The sequence below is a fragment of the Pristis pectinata genome, chromosome 4 (genome assembly GCF_009764475.1).
Source record: "Pristis pectinata isolate sPriPec2 chromosome 4, sPriPec2.1.pri, whole genome shotgun sequence".
Lineage (NCBI taxonomy): Eukaryota > Metazoa > Chordata > Chondrichthyes > Rhinopristiformes > Pristidae > Pristis > Pristis pectinata.
In genome coordinates, this window is record NC_067408.1 from 89,600,217 (window position 1) to 89,625,293 (window position 25,077).

General features: G+C 37.6%; 1 protein-coding gene across 4 annotated transcripts in view; it reads right to left on the reverse strand.

The window, feature by feature from the left end:
• Positions 1-25,077, reverse strand: part of dcaf6 (ddb1 and cul4 associated factor 6) — a 119,788-nt gene that overhangs the window by 88,377 nt on the left and 6,334 nt on the right. For all 4 annotated transcript variants that reach the window (XR_007956136.1, XM_052013316.1, XM_052013315.1 and 1 more), the window contains exons 2-7: positions 11,690-11,751; positions 7,401-7,493; positions 6,424-6,609; positions 3,547-3,660; positions 2,089-2,224; positions 419-636 (exon numbers count right to left, since the gene is read on the reverse strand). Coding sequence is in view for 3 of the 4 variants with exons in the window: in XM_052013316.1 (XP_051869276.1) it covers positions 419-636; positions 2,089-2,224; positions 3,547-3,660; positions 6,424-6,609; positions 7,401-7,493; positions 11,690-11,751 (809 nt within the window). In the remaining variant the exon portion in view is untranslated. The remainder of the gene's footprint in view (positions 1-418; positions 637-2,088; positions 2,225-3,546; positions 3,661-6,423; positions 6,610-7,400; positions 7,494-11,689; positions 11,752-25,077) is intronic.

A 25,077-nucleotide genomic window follows, 5' to 3' on the forward strand; every position in this document is an offset into this window, starting at 1 on the left:
GGTTTAATTTTATTTTGATAAAAAACAGAAAATGGATTAATTGAAAAATTAGCATTTTAAATCAATGTTGATCCATCAACTGTGAGTCACCAGATCTTAAATAATTGAAACATTTTTTTAAAATATACAAAATCATTTCCTACGATACTCAGTTTCTTAATATATCTTTTAAAAAATATATTCAAAAACATTAAACCATTGCATTTAGTGCTGCTGTGTCCAAAAGATATAGCTAATTTTTTTTTAAGAACTTCCTCAAAAGTCTGCTAGAAGCAGGATTAGCAGAAACTCTCAAAGGGGGATTAATCATCCTTAAGGTTGACACTGACCAGAAATATTATTGAACCAGATGCATAAAATACATGGTTACAACAGCAGATTAATCTTTTTTTCCCCCAAAAACTACGAAATCACTTACCTCTGGTTCTCTTCTCTCATCCGTTGAAGGGAGCTTAAGTTCTCGTCCCTGATCATCATTGGGATCAAAAAGGTAAATATAGTCTGAGGAATAACTAACAAGTATTTCCTGCCCATCATTACTGTAACAGAGGGATGTAACTCGACAAGACTTATTGGTAAGATGTGGGGGTACAAATCTTGCACACATTCCAGTAGTTGCTCGAGCATTGTAACTACCTGCAAAGAAACAGAGATAAATGTTATTCATTGGAATTTTATAGGAGTAAGGTAGTTATTTGCTTCTTCCTATTCATTAAGAGAGCTACATACTATATTTATTATCTTCAAGTAATCATCCAGTTTTCTTTTAAACATTTATGGTTTCCACTTCATCCACTAATCCTGATGCAGCATTCTCTGTCCTTTGCTTCGAACCAAGCTGTACAGTTATAGTCTCTTATTGATAGCAATGGCTTTCATTCCTCTTGCATTATTGACTTCAGTGTACAGGCACCTGTCTGCGTCAATGGTGCTGAGGTCTAGAGGGTTGAAAGCTTCAAGTTCCTTAGAGTGAACATCACCAATAGCCTGGTCCAACCACATAGACACCACGGCCAAGAAAGCTCACCAGCGCCTCGACTTCCTCAGGAGGCTAAAGAAATTTGGCATGTCCCCTTTGACACTCACTAACTTTTATCGATGCACCATAGAAAGCGTCCTATCTGGATGCACCACAGCTTGGTATGCAACTGCTGTGCCCAGGACCACAAGAAACTGCAGAGAGTTGTTGACACAGCGCAGCACATCATGGAAACCAGCCTCCCCTCCATGGACTCTGTCTATACCTCTCGCTGTCGAAGCAGCCAGCATAATCAAAGACCCCATCTACCCAGGTCATTCTCTCTTCTCTCCTCTCCCATCAGGCAGAAGGTACAGGAGCCTGAGGGCACATACCACCAGGCTTAAGGACAGCTTCTATCCCACTATGATAAGACTATTGAACGGCTCCCTTATACAATGAGATGGACTCTTGACCTCACAATCTACCTTGTTATGACCTTGCACCTTATTGTCTACCTGCAATGCACTTCCCTGTAGCTATAACACTTTACTCTGTACTCTGTTATTGTTTTTACCTGTACTAACTCAATGAACTCTGTACTAACTCAATGTATCTGCACTGTGTAGTGAATTGATCTGTACGAACAGTATGCAAGACAAGTCTTTCATTGTACCTCGGTACAAGTGACAATAATAAACCAATACCAATTATTGCTACCAAAGTCCATCCTCATTTCCTTAACCATCCCTTTCCCTCAAGAACATCTTTCCTCCTGTGCAAAATGGTTTGGGGGCCGGTGCACAGATTTTACACGTAGAACAGTTTGTATTTTATCAGAAATTTTGTTGTTAAGTCAGAAATCTTGTTCAAGCTTAAAAAGAGCGGCAACATATTTGCCACCTGGCACAAGCTCATACCCGTGTCCTTGTCCTCATTTTGGATGCACTATACTTTTATATTTCATTCATTTATTAACCTTTATATTATGGATTCACTTCAATTGCATTTTTCTAATGAAAGTTATCCAATGGATTTAATTAAATCGAACAAATAAATTAACTACATTTTAGCTATGTGTAATGTTAGAAAGGCTCTTATTTTGCATTATAAAATAAAGTATTAAAAACCTGTAGCCCTTGTGCCAAGCATCCTTCGATCATATATCCTCACAGAGCTATCCGAGCAACCAACAGATAAGTAGTATGGCATCAAAGGGCAGATAGCGATTGAAGTAGCAGCACGGCGACAGTTTATTAAAATATCCTGTTTTGAAAGAGAATTTGAAATCTTAAGGATTTAATGACATAAGTTATGCATTTCTGGTTACAAAACTGGTAACTAAAATAAATTAATGCTCTCAGACAAAATTTCCATTTTGTACACAAGTAGCTCGATCATACATTTAGCAGTAACATAATTGCTTCAAAATCATACATTTAACAGTAACATAATTGCTTCAAAATTCAAGTGCAGACTGAGAACAAACAAAGTTGAACATATCAAGTAACTTAAGTATCATTAATGAGTCCAATATGGTGACCATCTTGTCTTCAAGACTAAGGGATATGGCTACAAAACAGTTTTGCATTGCCTGATTGGATTCTTCACCTCAAGACAAAGAACTATGAATATAAAATAACTTTGCTTTACAGATTTACTCATTTGCATTGTCACTTACTTAACCCTAAATGAGTGAAATTCAGTATATTGCCATCTATTTTTCAGTTACATCAAGTTAATCTATAGCTCAAATTCTACTTCAAAACAAAACATCCCAGGTCAGAATTACCATTATGGGCAATTAATCAAACAACCCATGATATATGTAGTTCAAGCAGTATTTTGAGAAGTGTGATCAGATTGCACCTTTCAACCAAAATTAGTTTTTTTTTAAATAGGTCCACTTAAGGACTTTTCAACAATATTTACAACCAATCTGCCATAACAGTGGAGTGAACCTATCCAAATTTTGTTTTGAAATACAGACATAAAAGGATCACGAGATCTAGTGACAATACCTGTTAACATGTGTTAACATTGTTAACATGTGATATAATTAAACAGTATGAAAGAGTACCCACAATTTTGTTGCAGCAAAATATTATGCACTGGAGTAAAGCTATTTCATATTTTTCTTGCCAATGTTTACCATGACTGCTTCACTGATCAACCACAGCAGCAAATCCAAAATAATCTCTGATTACCAATTTTTTTTTTAAATCAAAGCAGCTACATGAAAAGCAAAGAGGATTCACAGGAATGAGTCAAACTGCAGATGACTAAACTAACATCAAAGCAGCAACAACGATCCTTCACTTCATAACTCTCCGTCGCCACCACACCCCCACCATCCTTCATTACCCCCTACACATGCCACCACCCCAAACCCATGCCAGCATAACTCAATTTTAGTTTGGCTAATTTTAAAATACCCTTGTTTGCAAATTCATATTTAAATGTTACAGATTTGCAAATAAAATTCAAATTTGTGCCCTGATGATCAAAACACCTTAGCATATATCAAAGGAACATTCCTACATTGTGTTTGCTAAAAATGTCTTCAAATGTGTATTTCTTAAACTCACATCTTTGCAATCTTCTTTTGTACAGTTCGTCTTCGCTCTCACATCAAACCACCTTACAGTACCATCTTCACCACATGATAGAAAAGTATAAGGATCATTTGGTACAGTCATGATCTGAGCAATAAAACAAAATATGTAAGATCATCTTATAGTCTACTGATCTGGGGGTAAAAAAGCAACATATTAGGTTGCTCTTCATAGAAGAACCAGGACATGAAGAGATGGAGTTCCATCTTGTTGCCCAAGTATAAAAGTGGCTGATTTTTATAGAAACCATCTGATTTTATTTCCAGTACAATGAATGGAAATTAAAAATCAATCAATTTCTATATTGGCAGCCATTTCCCAAAAGCAGCTTAACATATGGGCAGTGTGCGGAAGATCTACCTAAGTGTTATCAGACTATTTGGGCACTGGAAGGAATCAAACTACAATCAATCCAGCTGTCACCAAATAGATATATATACACTTTTGAACAGGAGCCACTACCTAGCAATCACAAGTATGAACTCTCCCTAATCTCTTTGTAAGATAACCAATTTGAAGCTAACAGGAGCAGTCATTCTTCTACAATAGTTGAGATTAACTAATTTATTACTAATTTGTAACTTTCCAATCTCCTACACACATACACAAATAAACTAATGTGGATAACAATGCTCTCTGGGCAATGAATGTTTTCTTCATTATAGGAGTAAAGATTAAAAAAGGTTTCCACAAAGACATTGTTGGTACTTAATGAGCCATCAGATGCCCCAATTTTTAAAGTTTAGAACATAGAATATTATAGCACAGTACAGGCCCTTTGGTCCACAATATTATGCCAACCTTTTATCCTGCTCTAAGATCTATGTAACCCTTCACTCCCACATTGCCCTCCATTTTTCTATCATTCATGTGCCTATCTAAGAGTCTCTTAAATGTTCCTAATGTATCTGCCTCCACCACCACTGCCAGCAGTGCGTTCCACGCACTGACCACTCTCTGTGTAAAAAAAAACTTACTTCTGACATCCCCCCTATACCTTCCTCCAATCACTTTAAAATGATGCCCCCTCATGTTAGCCATTTTCACCCTGGGAAAAGGTCTCTGACTGTCCACTCAATCTATGCCTCTAATCATCTTGTATACCTCTATCAAGTCACTTCTCATCCTCCTTTGCTCCAAAGAGAAAATCCCTAGCTCACTCAACCTATCCTCATGGCGTTTAAGCTTAACAAAGAGTGACATGTCAATATAATTTAAAATATACTTCTGAGATTTAATTATAAAATATTAGGTGGGATATTAAATGTTTGGTTACAAGTATAATTCATCACCAAAACAGAAACAGGCCTTCATTCCACAATGCCCGCAGTGACCATCAAGCACCCATTAACACTAATCCTACGAATGTTGTAACAGCATTGTTCTGTAACAAAATATATCTTTATTTTCTCAGTAATGGCATGGAAACTAGTATTGATAAACTTAATTGGGAGAAAGCTGTTCCAATATACCAAATATACAATTGCATTTTTGAAAATGAAAATTTTAAACTGAAGTGCAGTAATTTGGTATATTTTTATGAGCACAACTTGCATTTAAACTTCCAGTAAAATTTAAGTTTGAGTGAACTGCACCTTTAGAAACTTTCTGAAACTTTGACTTACAGTAGATACAGAAATGAAGCTGTACAATTACATATAATATAAATAAATTGTCCTTCACAATTTATATATTACATGCAATGGGTTCTACTTGAAATACAAACTCAAAGAATGAGTGGAGAACCCACTAGCAACAGTGATTTTACAACGTGGATTTGAAAAAAAGAATGGTAACAGGCAAATATGCATTTAATTGCAGACTTATCCAGCCACCATTAATAACATTGAGTTCAAGGTGCATCCAATTATTTCAACACAATTTCTTTCAAGTGACAAAAGCATTTTTAATTGGCTGGAATGTTACTTAATTTGTTCAATTTTCAACAAAAGATAAGCATTTTAGTCATCTAAGTGAATTCCAGATTATCAAAAATTGACTATTGGATAAGAATTCACATACAATTGTCTGATATGCTGAGTGTTAGCATTTTCTGTTTCTATTAAACTATTTTTAATAAACTGCCTTATTGAAAGTTGTTTGGTAGAAGGTGTCATTCAAGATTCTGGGAATAAGATTTATTATTTATAATTTTAAATAATAATTTTAGCTCATACAAATATTTGTACTGTTATAAAAATTGAGCAATAATTTACATTTACTCTTTTAATGCAAGACGTAATCAAAAGTCAAATTACATCCATGAACTATCCTAGATTTTCAAATTTCATCCGGTGACATTACTGAAGACTACTGATATAAGAAATACAGAATGGACTTTTCCACATTCTATCACACATGCCAGGCATAATTATGTCTAATCTCCAATATGCTCCAGGTACTTTTATGACCCAACAGATAAAAGCAGAAGATATCCACATCCTGAAGTACTATTGACTGATGAACAACACTTAATGGATTTTGAGGCATGGGTGGAAAAAGAATGAACAAGAAGAATTTTGCATTTCCCAAAGCTTTCAGACTAAGCTGATAACCAAGTTAATAATTTAGAAGGGCAAGAAAGCAATGAAGTAAATCCATGCCTGATTTGTGACATTTACTTCCTTTTAGAACTCTCATCACTTTTGATTAAGAGCGTTTCAGTGCCAATTCATCAACTTTGTAATGAAGATGCATTCAGGAGGATTAATTCAGAAGGTATCTACCTTTATTTCTTCACAAAATAAACATTAGACTCTTACATTCAACTCTGAAGTTTCTGAATTAGTTCTCTAGGTTTGTTATTCTTTACTCATGATATCACCACCACGATCAACATTACCACATTACCTCATAAGCTGTTCCGTAGTGGCAGTTAAACTGGCACTGTCGATTTGCTTCTGCATCTCTCTCTGTGTTTGTATAAAATATGACACCATCTCCTGAGCAGGAAATAATCTGTTTGTCACTGGTGTGTGGAAGAAATTTTGCACTAAAAATGTTTGCTCGATGACCCGAACGAATAGTTGAAAGAATCTGAAACCAAAATTTTTCTTGAAAATAAAGAAAGACACAGTTTCCATTAAATAACTCAAGCAAAATTATTTTTAGACAAACGCAAAGGGCCAGGACCATGGATTCCTTGGAACCATAAAGATAGATAGATAAATAGCTCTGAATTGGACATGTCTTCCTCAAGCCTGTTTACATCTTCAATGTATTAGAACTTAGCATTACCTAAAGTGGTCACTTTATCTCTCAATGTTTTTTATGTGATGAAATCAACTACTGTTTTCCAATATCTGATAGCAAAATAAAGCGGCAACAAGAAAGACATTTTGAAAACTTTACTAAGATCCTGCCCATTTGGCAAAATGCACAATTACCTTTGCATGAACTTCAGTGAAGTCAATTTTTTTTAAAGAATAAATACCAGGTTTCCAAATTTCATCTGGTAACACCAGATCTCAATTGTCTTTAATAATGGTACTCACAATTGGGATTCTGGGGCGCGCTAGAATCTTCAGAAGATCGAGGAGGTAATTTAGGGCACTGAGTACCATAAAATAGGGCACATCTAAACAGAGTTAAGGAGAGACTGGGAGAAAGATACATTTGAAAAGCAAGTTTCCTGCACAAATAAGAACTCAGGTGGCTGTGATATAAATAAGCAGCAGAATAGCCCATTTCTGCTCCTATAGTCATTCCTACATCATTTCCATACTGCCATCATCATCACTGTCAATCCCACATAATTAGCTGTTTTTTCAGTTATCTTTTCAAAGCATAACAGACAATTTCATTCACGTATTACAAACTAAATTTACCTTTCTACTGTATGGATTAGTAATCACTAGGTTGGTGTCGTCGGATCCTGATAGAATATACTCTCCTGTATCATTCCAGCAAATTGTATTTACCTGTTGCAATGTAGATCAAGAATATTTAAAAGGAATCCCTCTTCAGAAAGGCAGTTAACCAACAACATGAATAAATTTATCAACAGCTCACCCAAAGAGGAAAATGTTTGTAAGCAATATATGTGCTAAAAATCTAAAGATTCGATGTGAACAGAAACATTAAGTAGAAAAACTTATAAATAAATTAAAATGATAAGAAAGGTGAAAGCAATAAATAAAGAATAACCGGACATCAAAAGTAGTTAAAATGTTATTTAAAATTGTGTTTTCAGTATTAACAATTGCTTATGACTAACATTACAATAAGAGAGCTTTTCCCCAATATGGAGGTAGCTTTGTAATTGATATATGTGGATTGCCATGGTGTGTCACATGGTAAGTTGAAAAATATAGTCCATCTTATATTGGCCTCTGTTGTCTTCATTTTGCTATTTCTCTTCACCTTTACTCTGGCTTGCTTCTTTTTTCCTCTTTTCAGCTTCACTTCCTAACTTATTTCACTATTCTTTGTGCTTCCTTCTGCTTTTGTCTGTCTTTTTCTTCTCTGGGTGGAAAGTAATAGGCAAATATCATGGAGTAACAAGGAAAGGAATGATAAAGGACTTCTGGCTTCATTTTTAAACAAATATTATGCAGCTTGCAGCCCTCAGAGACTTCCTTCTCATGTTCTCCATCCATCACGCATACTTCTCTCTTCCAAATTCACTCCTAATATGTCCCTTAATACTTTTCCTTCCCAAACCCCCTTCTTGTTCTTACCATCCCCTCAGTCTCATCACTAACACTTCCCTGTTCACTTCAGTTGTGACCGCTTTCCCTTTCAAATAGCAGCTCAACCACTGTATCCTGCATGCTCCATTTACACAAACCTTACCCTCAGTTTCTATAAATATTCCCACGAGTAACTGATGAGAGATCACTGTGCTGTTCGTGTCTACTGAATAAGTAATGATTATATATTTACTGTTTTAAAAAAATATAATTTTGGGGTATGAGATTTACGGTCATGAATTGCAACTCAACGAATGAAACCCATAAGATATTAATAGTCTAAGTCTTGAGTGCCACATAATGGGCACAAAGCTAGAGATCATGATATGGTCAGGAAAAGTAATCAGTGCATCTTGGCCAATCAAAAATTAGGTAGCTGGCCAAGATAGCTGGGAAAACTGATACTGTGTTATATGTTGCCTGTAATCAGTAGAACAAGTCAAGCAAAGCTAAAAGAAACTTGCCAGTGAACAAAGAATTCCTGAGTGCCCTTTTAATGTTTAACCATTCAGAGCCAGAGTACTACAGCACAGAAACAGGCCCTTCGGCCCATCTAGTCCATGCCGACCTGATTTTCTACCTAGTCCCATCTACCTGCACCTGGACCATATCCCTCCAAACCCCTCCCATCCATGTACCCATCCAAACTTCTTTTAAATGTTACAATTGAACCCACATCTACCACTTCCGCTGGCAGCTCATTCCACACTCACACCACCCTCTGAGTGGAGAAGCTTCCCCTCAGATTCCCCTTATATATTTCACCTTTCACCCTAAACCTAGGACCTCTAGTTCTAGTCTCACCCAACCTGAGGGGAAAAAGCCTACATGCATTTAACCGATCTATACTCCTCATAATTTTGTGTACCTCCAAAAGATCTCCCTTCATTCTCCTGTGCTCCAGGGAATGAAGTCCCAACCTATTCAACCTTTCCTTATAACTCAGGCCCTGATGTAACCAGCAACATCCTTGTAAATTTTCTCTGCACTCTTTCAAGCTTATTGATATCTTTCCTGTAGGTAGGTGACCAGAACTGCCTTTTATTCTAACAGGAACATACACATTCTGTACTCTCAGTATTTCACTTTTGAAAGCTTCCCACTTACCAAGCACCTCTTTGCCAGAAAACAGCCTGACCCAATCCACACCTGCCAGATCCCTTCTGATGGCCTTACTCCAATTTAGAATCTCAACCCGAGGACCAGTCCTATCCTTCTCCATGATTATCTTGAAACTAATGGAATTATGATCACTGGATCTAAAGTGTTCCTCTACACAAACTTCTATCACCTGCCCTGTCTCATTCCCCAAGAGGAGATCCAATATCACACTCTCTCTGGTTGGGACCTCTACATATTGATTAAGGAAACTTTGCTGAACACATTTGAAAAACTCTATCCCTTTCAATCCCTTTACAATATAGGAGTCGCAACCACTATATGGAAAGGTAAAATCACCTACTATCACAACCTTATATTTCTTGCAACTATAAGCTATCTCTCTACAAATTTGTTCCTTTAAATCCCACTGACTACTGGGAGGTCTATAATATAGTCCCATTAACACGGTCATCCCTTTTTTATTCCTCATTTCCACCCATATTGCCTCAGTAGACGAGCCCTCCAGTAAGTCCTCTCTGAGCACTGCCACGATTTTCCCTGATGAGTAATGCCACTCCTCCCCCTCTACTACATCTAAAACATCGGAACCCCGGAACACTGAGCTGCCAGTCCTCCCCCTCCTGCAACCAAGTCTCACTAATGGCTACAACATCATAATTCCACATGCTGATCCGTGCTCTAAGTTCATCTGCCTTACTGACAATACTCCTTGCATTGAAATAGATGCATCTCAGAACAATAGTCCCATCGTGCTCATCAACCAGATGATTTCTATCTTTGCTTGCAGACTTAACATCTACTTTCCCACAGCTACTCCACTTGCTGCCTTGCCACTCTGGTTACCACACCCCTGCAACTCCAGTTTAAACCCGTCCCCCCACACACCCCCCCCCCCACCCCCCGAGCACCACTAGCAAACCCTCCAATTCAGGTGCAAACCATCCTATTTGTACAGGTCCCACCTGCCCTGGAAGAAAGCCTAATGATCCAAAAATCTGAACCCCTCCCTCCTGCACCATTCCCTTACCCATGTGTTAAAATGCACTCTCTTCCTACTTCTTGCCTCACTAGCACGTGGCACGGGTAGCAATCCTGAGATCACCACCCTGCAGGTCCTGTCTCTTAACTTAGCACCTAACTCCCTGAACTCACTTTGTCACCCTTCCTGCCTATGCCATTGGTACCAATGTGGACCACAACTTCTGGCTGCTCACCCTCCCCCTTAGAATGCTGTGGACTTGACCCGAGACCTCTCTGATACTTAACTCTGACACTGACACTTAACTCTGACACTTAAAGAAAAGGAATATAATTTTAAGATTATGGAGCAAGCTATTTGGCCTCTGGAGTTATCAGGAACACTGATGATCAAACTGTAAAAAAACTCTGGAAAGAGGATAGACTATACATTGAATACTGTGCTCAGTTTTGGTCCCTAGCACACAAGAAGATAGCTGAGACCAGAAAACTGCTAGGCTGATCCCTGATATCAGAGATCTGAGATGGTAAGAAAGAATTATGTTTTGAATCTTAGAAAGGAGGCATCCAAAAGGAGATAAAATATAAAATTGTAAATAGAGAAAATTGACATCTGGCATATTGCCTTAAGTTAATTTGGAGGAAAAGAGTACAAAGAGAGAGGCAATACAGTAAATTTTAAAATGGTTATCAGAAAATTTTTTGAAAAGTATGATTGATACTTGCTTCAAATTCCTGAATGTACTTAAGAAACAATTAGATAATGCAGCGAGGATAGTAGCTACTTCAGGACTGATTAATGAATGTTTTGATCAAAAATTGTACTAAAGCAACAAAAATCAGGAAGGGCTTGCATATGCTTTATGGGCAGGAACCCCTGCAACAACATTATGCCATATATACAATAAATGACCTACATGCAAGAGATATGCACTAAGGCATTTTCCCCTGGTAGTCCACCATTGCAAAGGGTTAATAATCAGATGTAAACTGTCCTGCGCAATAATGAAGATGACAAGAAATACTTATAGCTGAAGCAAAACTAAAAGCAGCTCATTCTCAAAAGCTAAGATTTTGATTTACTGGGTGGCTTTAGATTCCAGTGCAGGATAAGTAGTACAGAACACTATTCAGTAACACTAAACATACTGCAAAGTTACCTCAGTAAATTGTATTCTGCAAATCCATTCATTTTAAATCAATGGAGCGAATGCAGTTATAATAGCACTTTTAACATTCCTGACAGAGGATGAGTTTCCAGCACACATTTTCTTTGTTCATTGCTAAAATGCATTTTTTGTTAAAATATATTTGCATATACTCACACAACCATCATGTACATTCAATTTAGCTTCAAGTTTTAGTCTTTGGATAAATTCTCTTCTTCCTGCAATGAGAACAATTATCAAAATGCACTGAGTACTATAAGTAGCAAAGTATATAGTCCTGTGAGATACGTACTACATATAATCTTCTATTTTAGCAATGAAAAATACAAGAATTGGTGTCCAATGCTGAAACTCTTTCTGCACCTTTATAGCTATCAGTAGTACGTATCTCACAGGTAAGGGGATACACGTATCCCCTGCAAGACTTCTCCTGTTGTCAATAATAAGCCACTGGTTAAATTAATGAGTTTTTTGGGAGAACTGAGTAATTGTGCTCCATTATCAAGGATAATACAATATTTACAGAAGATGGAGAGAGAACAAATAAGAATTATATATGATTTAAAGAATTGTGATACTGCCAAATTAATTACACTGGGAAATACAAATTTAGATAAATCTAAATTATATCAAGTTTCATGACTCAATTTTGACACAATTATGTTCAATTGTTCATTTGTCAAACTAATCAGCGTAAACTTTTTGAGCTGTCACTCAATTCAGACCAATGCCTCCATCTTTCAGTAAGCTGACACTTCATCTGCATCTTCTACAGATGTCAAAGAATGCTCGTTTCCACTTAAGGCATTCTGTGCACTTTTTTCCCTGTTTCCATTTTTTATAATTTTCAGAGTCAGCATAATCACAAATCAAAGTGATAGAATACAAATGTTATAAAAATTGTAAACATTCACTACTTTAATATCAGTGATGCAAAAAAAAGACTACTTTAACTAACATGTCCAAAATTTATAATATTTCAGCCACCTCTAATCTATGGATGCATTAAAGCTTTGGGTCTTTGCAGTAATGAATGTACTCCAAAAAAAACACAAGCTATTTTATTCCACAGTTGAAGAGCATCAAAAAAAAAGGAGAATGCACTCTTTAGCGGGTATAAATCAACTCACAAAAGTCGACAGAAGTAATAGTATTGGTATATTATTGTCACTTGTACTGAGGTACAGTGAAAAACCTGTCTTGCATACTGTTCGTACAGATCAATTCATTACACAGTGCACTGAGGTAGTACAAAGTGCATTGAGGTAGTACAGGGTAAAAACAATAACAGAATACAGAGTAAAAGTGTCACAGCTGCAGGGAAGTGCGTTGCACGTAGACAGTAAGGTGCAAGGTCAAACAAGGTAGGTTGCGAAGTCAAGGGTCCATCTCATCGTATAAGGGAACCGTTCAATAGTCTTTTCACCATGGGATAGAAGCTGTCCTTGAGCCTGGTGGTATGTGCCCTCAGGCTCCTGTATCTTCTGCCTGATGGGAGAGGAGAGTAGAGAGAATGACCCGGGTAGGTGGGGTCTTTGATTATGCTGGCTGCTTCACAAAGGCAGCGTGAGGTATAGACAGAGTCCATGGAGGGGAGGCTGGTTTCCACAATGCGCTGGGCTGTGTCCACAACTCTCCGCAGTTTCTTGCAGTCCTGGACACAGCAGTTGCCATACCAAGCAGTGATGCATCCAGATAGGATGCTAAATGTGACTTTCTAGTAATTAGCAAAGATGAGAAAGATTTCTAAATTACATTTCTCAACTGATATTCCCTTCCTAATTAATCACACTGTAGTCTACTGTAAACAAGAACAAGGATCATTGGTAATATGTTCTATTCCCATACTTGCACAAATACTTCTGGTTTCTACCCAGGATCTATCCTTGCTCCCCTCACATTTCTCACCTACATGCAGCCCTTCAGCAATAGCAGCCAAAATGCTGCAATAGTTTTCACAACTGACACTCCCAGCTTTACCTCACTACCACCTCTGACTCCAAATTCTCACACCAACATTGAGTACTTCTTCATATTTAATATGATGTAGATCTTCAGATTTCTTAAAAGAATGTGCTTCACTCTCATCAAGCTGGCCACAAATTCTTGTGCCAATATTGGAGATTGTCCAGGGTCTCCATTAGTACAGACAGAACTGAAAAATTAATCTCTGATTTCATGCTCCTTCTTAATAGTTCTAGGAATTGAATCCCTTAATGGCCCGATTTTATCTTTAATATTCCATCCACCACAAGCTAAGCACCTCTGAATCACTCTTTTCCACGGCTTATTGTTCAATGTCCTTGTATCATTTACTTATTTCCGTAACTATCAACTAAACTACTTACAAATCTAAATCCGCACCATAATAATTCTAGGGAAAAAAATGAATCTTTTGAAACAACTGGTTAGTTTGATCTGTGAAAGTTAACCCACCTTTTTTTCATATAAATATAAATCAAGGATACTCAAATTTTCAGGCTTGGAGAACCACTTTCTGGCCAGAGCAGAAAATAAGGGCTGAACTCTTTATGCTCTTAACTGGATGGTCAAGGATTACTTCGGTATTAAGGGGATCTACTCAATTTGGACACTTCCACAAAGTACAAGGTATCCATCTTCTTACAGGTAGGTGTCTTCTCCAAATTTCTACCATTGCTGATTGTCCCCATACTACCTCAATCCACTTCATCATCTGTGTACCCAAACCCCCATCATTTGCTCAACCTGCCTATTATTTATCCCATTCTTTTGCCCCTCTAACACATCCATCCTCCATATTGCACCATGAACCCCTCCACCACACTGCACCATAATCTTTCCCCAAATTGTTAGCTTTATATTTCTTGCTATAGATGCTGCCTGACGTGTTGAGCAATTCCAGCATTCTGTTTTTATTTCATATTTCCAAAATCGGCATTGTTCACCATTTTAAATACATTACATTCAGCTATACACTCCACCTCACATGAAAATACCTACTAATTCAGTTTAGTGCACTAAATTCCTGTCACCTTACTAACATTCAATTCATTGTTTAAATTTTTGTGGAAAAGTAAGTATCAGGAGTGGAGTTTATTTTTAAATATAAATTATTCGGCAAATCCATTCAGCTCCTATAGGATCTTAAATAGAATTTCTCTCCTTCACTTTAGGATTAATGTAAAAGATCCCATTATTCTACTCAAAGTATAGTGATACTCTCTTGGTATCCTTGTGAATATTTATCTCCCAAAAAGACAAATGATCTGGATATTTATCTCACTGCTGTTTATGGGATTTTTTGTGCACATTGGCTGATAGATCTCCCAAATTATAACAATAACTCTCAGGTCACACCAGCCTTTAAATTATGCATTTTAATAGTGTACCACTTTAAAATCAATGTTTTCAACAAAGCTTTTAATATATAGATCACAGAAACGTACAGCACAGAAACAGACACCTCGGCCCACCTTGTCTGTGCCGACCATGATGTCAATCTAACTAATCCCATTTGCCTGCACATGATCTGTATCCTTCTATTCCCTGCCTAATCACGTTACTAAAATAGTGCTTTGCATTTGTCTCTGCCAAGGATATTATTGTTGCTAAAGCTAAAGAAGAAGAAAGCAGTTGAAATGCTGGATAGATTATAAAAAACCAGGGAAGTGGTACTAGAAAGGCTGGCTGTACATAAGTAAATAAATCACCAGGTCAGGATGAGATCCATCCTAAGTTGCAAAACGTAGTGGCCACAAACTTCCATGAATTGTTATTTTACCAATATAGCCTAATTATTTCAGAATAATGAAGTTAAAATGCAAAACACAATACAGAATGAAGACAAATTTCTCAATGTTAAAATAAGTGGTTGGAAAATTATACCTAACATGTATCAAGGCTCCCTGCTAAAAGACTTTCATTTTCTTGAGGGCTATATGGTAGACTATATCTGGGCATTCACATCCTGCATTAAATAAGCATGATTTCTTATTTCCCCAAGAACACTAAGATCAACATACTGCTGCCCTCTCGAGGACCCCAATTCCCAATGCTGCCAATCCCAGGACTCAGCTGGGATAATGTCTTCTCCAGGGGTTCTTGGGAGGAAGTACCTGTTGGGTCTCAGGGTACTGTGGGTAAAAATACTGCAATTTACAAATGCACTTGTTATTATTTTGAGCTGGAGCAAAGTCTTCTGTGCATTTAATGCAGAAGTCTACATAAATGCAGCTTTTGCATGACTATATAGGGACTCATGAGTGACCCGAGTTACAGCAGGATCTAGCTATTAAATGTCATAGCATGACTTGATGTTAAGCACAATGTTCTGAAAATGAAAGTTAGATTTGATTTTTAATGACAAGTATGCAGTTAACCATAGGAGTCATCGAAATAAAAGCCGTAGATGAGTTAAAGCTATTTAATGCTGTTTGTGCACACTGTTGCCAAAATCCAGTGAACTAATGTGAACTATAAAATAAAAACAAAAGGATAATGGCCAAGATTTTGCTGAGTTTTGTGAAACCATCAGCATTTACCCAGTTTGGGACTCCAGCACAAATGCAGAAAGTTGAACTTGTAGACCAAGCTCCTTCAGCACATTCCTGGCTGCACATTGCAGCTACACTCCACGTGGAGTGTAGCAATAGAGCAGAACTTGCTGGAAACCACCAGAATTTACCCTCAAGAATCTGCTCTTGGATCCTGCCACAGGCTAGACCTGGCTTAAGAACCACATTCAATTCAATTAAGATTTTGACCGCAAGGAATTAAGGTAATGATAAAATAAATACATATCTAATTATTTGTTTGCAGTGACATTTATAATGATTCAGAATCCCAAGTACTTTCAGATAGCTCTAAAATTTTTTTTTAAATTTTAATGGTTTTTGAACGCTTCTGAATGTGAAGGATATTTAGAAGCATTGAAGGGACTTTCAGAAGCTATGAAAAATAACACTTTAACAGGTAGCAAAACTGAGGGCTTGGCTTTGCCATTAAAGGGTTCCTCAGTGGTTTCATGAATGAGGTTTGTTCTGGTCTGCCCCCTTGAGCCTCTTACATTACATGTTGATCAAGTCCAGAAAAGTTCTTCCTTGGGGACAGGCAATGATGCAAATTCAGGAGAACTGAACTTGCATCAGTGTCAGATGCAGGCAGAAGGTTCCATCAGCAAAACTGAGACACGTTTGGAAAAAAAAAGACTTGTAGTGAGGAAAGTAATTTAAAAACTTCCTTGTTGCCAATGAATTTGCAATATAATGTTAGTTAATGTGAAATAAACAAACCAAACTATTACAGCTAGCTAATTCACACTTGAATACACACCATGAGAGTCTAGGGTTGAAATTTTAGAAGGGAGGGCATTATGGAGTTGGAGGTGATCTGAGTTGTGAGGATGGAAGAAAGCACTTCTGATAATGAAACTGTTGGAACAGGAAGCCAAATTTTCGCATGGTCCAATGAAGTCAATAAGCTGGTGGGAGAAGCCATTACTAAAATTTACATTGATGTTCCCAATATTTTGATCAGAGCATAAAAATATCAGAGGACAATCTAAACCAAGAGGTAGTCCTGAATTCTAGGAATGTGGTGACTGGGAATCATCAACTATCATTATTATCCAATGGAAGGTCATCCTGTGTTAATATCCTTATATTCAACTAGAAAGCAAGGACACGAGATCCATCCCTGACATGCAGCAGTATCATAGGCATTCCTTCAAGCAGCACCCCACATGCAGGGATCAACACCAACTTGCCAGACAATCTGTCAGCTACTGCTGCTTCTATATTCTAGCTACGCAGATGCTTTGTCTAACTTGGTCACTCTTCTGAGTTCCACTGCTGCTCTCACAATAGTCACCAGGAGTGTTCAAACCAGACATCTTAGCAAAATGATGAGGATACTGCTAGTGTGAACTAAAAACAGAACATTGGAAATACTCAGATCAAGGTTGACAGAAAAACAAAATTAATATTCCAAGTCAATGAACTCTCATCGGGGTTGAAAACAGAAGAAATATAAGAGGAAAGAAGATTTGTAAAAAGAGTAAGCAATAGTGAAGGCAAAGAAAGCTACTCAAAAAGCAAAAAAATAATGAACTAAGTTCAGACAGAATTAAGGGAACACAGAAAACAGACAACTGAGGGAGTGGAGAACAGTTTAAGCAAACCTTGAATGTTGTTTCCCTAGGTTTGCCTTGCATCTTGAAATCTGAAACAACCCAAAGGCTGGATCACCAAGATCTAGCTATATATTCTCTGTAGCATTCAATTCTTGTAGTTTAATCCTTTCAATGACAATATGCTGCAGAACACCAATTTGAAATAATTAATAACAATATATAATGTAACATAATTGCCAGTGGCAAATGTCGATGTCGTTATCAGCTGAACTCCAAACAGAATGTGTTTATTGTACGCAAGAGAGTTTTTAAAACTATGAGATATGAAAATAAAATGAGCCCATCCAATACAATGACATATGCATTTCACAAAGTAAAAATATTAAGTGAAAAATAGTTAATGATGTTGGTAAATGGTAAAAAAAAGCTAGAAACAGTGGGAGGTCAAACAATCTTTAATTTTATCAGGTGCATTTTTTTTAAACAGTTGTTTGCATTGGTCTATCTGCTTGTTCATTTTTTTTATCAAAACACTTGTGTCTATATTTAACTTTGTAAAATATACTGACACTGCATCATTTCATTGCTATATTTAGATGATACCCTTCATCATCATTTTGTATTGCATTACAAAGTCTAGTTGCAGCAATGATATCACAACATGATATCTTCAAAAACTATAATAGTCCTCTTTTACTCAACATATGAATTTTAAAAGGCAGTTTTCAAATTTGCCTGTTACAATTAAACAGATGGGTTAATGTACACCATAGATTTCACATATTCATTGCTAACCATGTAACAAATGGGTAGAATGATTGCAATTTGCATTGGCTATGTCTGTCATTATCTTGAAACACATCAGCTGAGTGGTTCAGAAAACAGTGTCAAACTCACAGACCTCCATCTAAACCATATTATCAGTATAAATTCCAGATTAATCACCTGGAAAGCCCCTTTCTCATTTGCAATAGATGGACATTTTTTTTTTGCAAGTTCCTGCTTTGTAATTTTGACATCAATATTGACCATCTGAAAATTGCTTAGAAATCAAGACCATCCTTGGTCTATTGTGGACCTTTCATTGCCAATCACCCCTAAAAGAACTCAAATTTAAAAAATTGTTTCTCCAGTGCAGTATTACTCTGATAGCCATTTAGTACTGTCATAGAAGTCAGACCACTCTCTAACTACAACATTTATAGCTGCATCTGGAAAGCACATTATAACCATACGTGACCTCCTCTTTTTGGGCAAACTTTGCAGGAAACTGAAACATACAAAAGATTGCACATAATATCAAGGCAGTACACGAGTGGAAGAGAAAATGCACCTCATCAGGTTCCATGTTACAAAGAATAGATCAAATGATTAGGCAAAAGTGGAGGTGGGTATAAGACCAGACACTTGAAAACAAAAAAGGGATAGATCAGAATGCTTATCAAATAGCTAAAAATCTAGAAACCATAGAACCATAGAACAATACAGCACAATACAGGCCCTTCGCCCACTATGTTGTGCCGACCTTCAAACCACACCTAAGACTATCTAACCCCTTCCTCCCACATATCCCTCTATTTTAAATTCTTCCATATACTTATCTAACAATCTCTTAAACTTGACCAACGTATCAGCCTCCACCACCACCCCAGGCAGCGCATTCCATGCGCCAACCACTCTCTGGGTAAAAAACCTCCCTCTGACATCTCCCTTGAATTTCCCACCCATTACCTTAAAGCCGTGGAGGTCCAAACAGATTTAACTTTTCATAATCCAGAATCATTTAAAATTCTACAGTCAAACACAAAAAAAATCTTACTTAAAGGAATCCTAATATGTATCTAGAGGGCTACAATACAAGCGGGGGGGGGGGGGGGGGGGGGGAGGGAGGGTTATAGTACAATTACACAATACCTATTAGACCACATCTGGAATTTTGCATTCAGTACTGCACCTAAGGAAGAATATATAGTCATGCAGATAATGCACATAAATTTATTCTGAAAATCTTAACTTACAAATGAGAGATTCTACAAATTGGGTTTCATTTCATGGAACATAGATGGCTGAGAAATGATGTACTTAGAGTCTGTAAGATACAATGGGAAATTGATGGGGTGTTAGATAGAAAATTTTCACTGGTTGATAAATTCAGGGCTAGAAGGGTTGGGCCTAGAAATTGCTTTACCAAATTTTTATGATGTCAAAGTAGCATGTTTGGTCACCCAAATGCTGCATGTAGTTGTATAAAAATTGAGGTCTTCAATTATGAGGTGCCCAGAAGAGCATTGTCAGGCTTCTCTATTTAACACTGCACTTTCAGGTTGCTGTACTCTATTGATCTATTACAAGTTCTTGTAACTGTCAACATTTAGCCTAGCAAATTTGAGCTCAGCAGCCAACTTTAAAGGGGCATTACACGATGAAAGCACCACTCCTCAAAATACAGGGCTTTGGTATTTTAAAAGTGGATATTCTAATGATGGGAGGGGGTGAGAGAGAGTTGGACATCCTGAAGGACAGCGCCCATAGAAGAAATGTTTTTCATCCAAGGGCATCACAGAAATTCTCCAGGTCCACAGCCAGACAGAACGTTGTCAGGGAGATCTCTGTAAGGTGTAAAACAACAGTCCATGAGTGTTTGTACTTTTGTGAAATGTGAAATGCAAGCAAATCCTAATACCCATTCTGCCTGTATCTGTGGACTGAAGGAAAATTATGGAGATTTAACGATCTCCCCAATGAAGAAGTAAACAGCAAACTGTGTGATGTGGGAGAGGACAGTGGTAGCAGGCTAGAATGATCTGAAGTTTGGAAGACACAAGTGGCTTTTTTAAATTCATTTTTCAGATCTGCACATTGCAAAAGAGACCATCATTTATTGATCTGTAAATGCTTTTGAAGATGGTGTTGAGCTACTTTTTGAACTGCTGAAGTCCCTCTGGTGAAGGTACTCCTGCTGTGGTAATGGATAGGGAATTCCACAATTTATATCCAGCGACAGATGATAAAGGAGTGGTGACATATTTCCTGGGGTGGATGCTGTCCGACTTGGAGGGAACCCTGCATGGGTGGTACTCCCATGCACCGGCTACTCTTGCCCTTCATGGCAATAGAGATTGTAGGTTTTGGAGGTACTGTCAGAGTAGCCTAGACAAAGAAATCTGGTGCTATTTGTAGATGGTATAAACAGTAGTCATTGTGTACCAGCAATGGAGGGAATGAATGCTCGAGGTAATGAATGGGGTACCAATCAAGCAAATTCCTTAGTTCTGGATGGTGTCAAACACCTTGCGACATCCAGGTATGTATAGAAAACTCTATCATGCTCCTGACTTGAGCCTTGTGGATGGTAGAAAGGATTTGGGGTGTGAGGAGGCGAGGCATTCACCACAAGGTAAAAAGCCTCTGATTTTCTCTCGTAGCCAAAGTATTTATGTGTTTAAACAAACAATCTGCTGGAGGAACTCAGTGGAGGATAAGGAATTGTTGATGTTTCAGGTCGTGACTGACTTGAAATTGACCATTGTGCAATAATCCGCAAACTTCCCGACGTGACATTATTAAGGCCATTGATGAAGTTAGTGGGGCTTACTGTACTCTCCTGAGGAACTTCTGCAGTGATGTTCTGCGGCTGGAATGATTGTCCAACAACAAACACAACCATCTCTCTTTGTGCGAGACAACAGTCTAACCATTGGTGTGTTTTCTCTTGATGCCATTGACTACAGTTTTACCAGGGCACCTTGATACCCAATAATTAAATGCTGCCTTCATATCAAAGGTAGTCACTCTCACCTCACATCTGGAATTTAGTTCTTTGGTCCATGCTTGCCACTTTAACTGCCAATTCAACAGCACATTGCCATTTTTATTGGGAATTTAGTGAAGGATTTTCTGGGTCATACATAAAAATTTAGAGTCAGGTCCTTCAAAACTGAAGTTGGGAAACAATAAATGCAAAACGATGGAATTTGGAACCTTTTCTAACGTTCATAGTTGTTGCTATGTTAACTGTTAATTTTGAATCTGAAATTGGCAGAATTTTGTAAGGCACAGAAGCATATGAGAAAAAGGTAGGTAAATGAAATTGTCACAAATCAGTCACGATCCCCAAGAATAGCAAAACCAGCTCGAGATAAGGAATGACCTATTCCTGTATATTTGGCCACATGAACCACGTCAGCATAGTCCAGTGTAGCTCAGTAAATACTGGTAACAAATTCAAAATGCCATCATCTCCCTACTGCACCAGTTAACACTCAAGGAAAACTGCCAATTCATGCCATATTTGGATCCACTTTGGTCTGTAGCCCAAGTCCGCAAGAAACTGAATGCCTTCCATAAGATTCTTATACCCAAATGACAGAATTACTGTGCCGTCTCACAGCTTCACATAGCCAGGTTTGACCCCAACCTCGATCTGTGAGACATTTGCACGTTCTCCCCGAGTGCTTCCACTGGCTTCAGTTTTATTGCATATCCTGAAGTTGTTCTTGTAAATTGTAAAATAATGTAGGCAAGTGGTAAAAAAAAACAAAAGGGGAGTTGACGACCATGTGAGAGAGAATAAATTTCGGGGCTAAAGGGGGAAAAGGGAAGGGGAATAGGATGATGGGATTACTCTTTTGGGAGCCAGCATGGATCCAATAGCCTCCTTGTGTGCCATAATTAATATATGTATGTATATGTGTGCGTCATCACTCAAAGCTGGATTTGTTTGTTCCTAAAGATGAAAGGCTGGTGCCTATATCACCAAGTTACCAACATTATGTTCCAAAACTCTGGAGAGGAGGAACAACCAGTAGCCCGATTAGCTGAGAATGCTCAACTTTTTTCATATTTCATTCAATTCGTCCCAAACTGGATAAGACATTGAATTTAGAAATGGCAATTTGTTAAAATAATTTGGATAAAATAAAGTAGCTGGACAGATTATTTTAAACTGATCTTTAATGCATGCAAAAATTCACATCAGAAGAAAAATAGATGTGATGTGTACTCGAATGCTGTTGAAATATTCAGAGATGAAACTGAAAGGCATTTTAGAACAACTGAAATGTTTCACAGAAGTGTTATCAAACAAAATATTTCATGCAGCAATAAAATAATAATACATTGGGGTTGGATAACATAGCATTTGAAGCAGCAACTTAAAGGGGGAAGTAATTTTGGGAAGAAATTTCAGAGCTCAGGCTGGGCAGCTGAAGGCACTTCAAAAGGTGGAGGATTAAAAATCAGAGATGCTGATAGGGGCCACAATTGGAGTAATGCAGGAATCTTGGCGGCTGTTGGACTGAAAGCTATTACAGAGCAAGTGACCAATGGATCCAAGCAGACTCATTACTTAACATTTGTGCAAGTTCATAAAGAAAATTGAACAATTAAACTATATATTCAAAACATAGAATTTGAAAAAATTTAAGGACTGATTTTTTGGGAGGGGGGTAAGGTAGGGCGAGGGGTTATAATTTTAAGTCTAACAATAAATTCTTAACTGCAGATAGGCATTATTAGGTAATAAGAGAAATAAAGCAAAGACATTAATGTGAGTAGACAGAAGTTTGTAAATGCAAAGATGTTCACCTATTTAAGAGCTCAAAGATGCATTTTAGCTAATCAAAAATTTCAAACTATTTATGTAGTATTCCAAAAACAGTGTAACATATACTTGCAAACTAAGTACTCCATCTGTTGTTATACATCTTTCAAATCCCCAGAGATTATCAAACAAGGACTATAAGACCATGGTAATTCATGTAGAACAAACTGGAGATTCTGGTACGTCATGGAGACCAATCTGTTCTACTGACAACTATAACCCAAAATAAAAGCAAAGACTTTTGGCTTCAAGGCACACTGCATTCCTTTCCTTCATTAGGTTCCATTTTAGTCCATAAGAGACACTGGCCTATTTATGGAAAATGATTTTGGTGGTTCATATAAACAAATACATTAGGAAATAACTCTAAATTTAACATCTATTTCCAATTGTTGAATCCTTCATTTGTAATATTACTAGGGAGTATCCATTGAAGGGAGAGCATGGAGTCCAATGTTGTGATGGTAAATATGAGAAACTGATGTTTGAAATGTAGTACAGTTTACGAGATGACTTAGGAGATGACCCAAATGTTTTAAAAGATTGGGGAAGTAAGGTAAAATGCAAGGACTGACTAGTTTGGAGTGTAATGGGTAGGTGGCAAAGGGAACTTAAGAATTATCGGGTGACAAAGTTGAATAACTGTGTCGAGAGATTGGTAAATAGATAAATGCCTAGATGAGTACAAGGGGATTGAGAAGTACTAAAAAAGTGTACAGTTGAATGCAGTAGGGGAAGTAGTTAGCATGGGGTGAGGGAGCACAGGGATTATGGATACAATGAGTATGAGTAATTAGTTTCTATTCTAACCAGCATCATCCTATTGCCTCAGTGCTCACCAGCCTACGGAAGTATCTCAATTTTAAAGTTTTCATCCATGTTAATAAATCTCTCCTGATAATCATCCCTATCCTATCTCAACTCCTGGAACCCTCCGAAATCTATTAGCTCTTGGGGTTTAGACTTATGTGCGTTGTGATGTAAAGGGAGACAGGAACTTAAAAATTCAATCATGTACCACCCATTTTTCAGGCATTAATCTTGCAAAATTTATTTCTACGTAAAGTAGACCACACCAGAAAATATATCCAAACTCACCCCAAATGCAAAATTTCGAACCAGAGCACAGTGTCCTACTTTTATTGATCTCCCCCCCCCCCCCCACCACTGTTTAAAAAGGGACACACTACTGACATCAAGAGACTTGAGTGGGCAGGTTCAGAACTCACTGAAGGCTGCTCAGTCACCTTCCAAACCCCAGCGAGTTTGCGTAAATAACAGGGAATAATTTTTCTAGCATTATGTGGGTGTCTCAGGAATAACACTGCTAGAAGCACTCCAATACCAAAGGTGTAGTTATCACCAAAGAATAAGTGAATGAACAGGGAAACTAAGGGCAAAAGTCAAAGACATGCCAACTAGTGAAGAGACTATACCCAAACAATCTTCAGAGATACTACAGCCTACTAAACCTCTCGGAAACAATTTTTTTGCAAACACAGATTTTCCAAGATTGAGATCTGACATCCTGTTGGAAAACATTGACCACATTTTTAGGGCCTGGACTACTCTGTTCCTGGAAAATCTTTTCAAATGGCTGTAGCGGCTCTCTTCCATGTCTCCCAAGTTACTGATCAACCCTGCATCAGAGAGGTCACCCAAGCACCGTATACACAAAGAAATTATTTCATCTATGTTGATTTCAGTGAGAAACAGGTGGCATCTCCAGCATTGGGATTTGCCAGTTTTGCTGGCTTCCCACAAGTGCAGGAAGCCATTAACTACACTCAAGTGCCCTTAAGGAGATCCGATGAAGAACATTGACCTTCT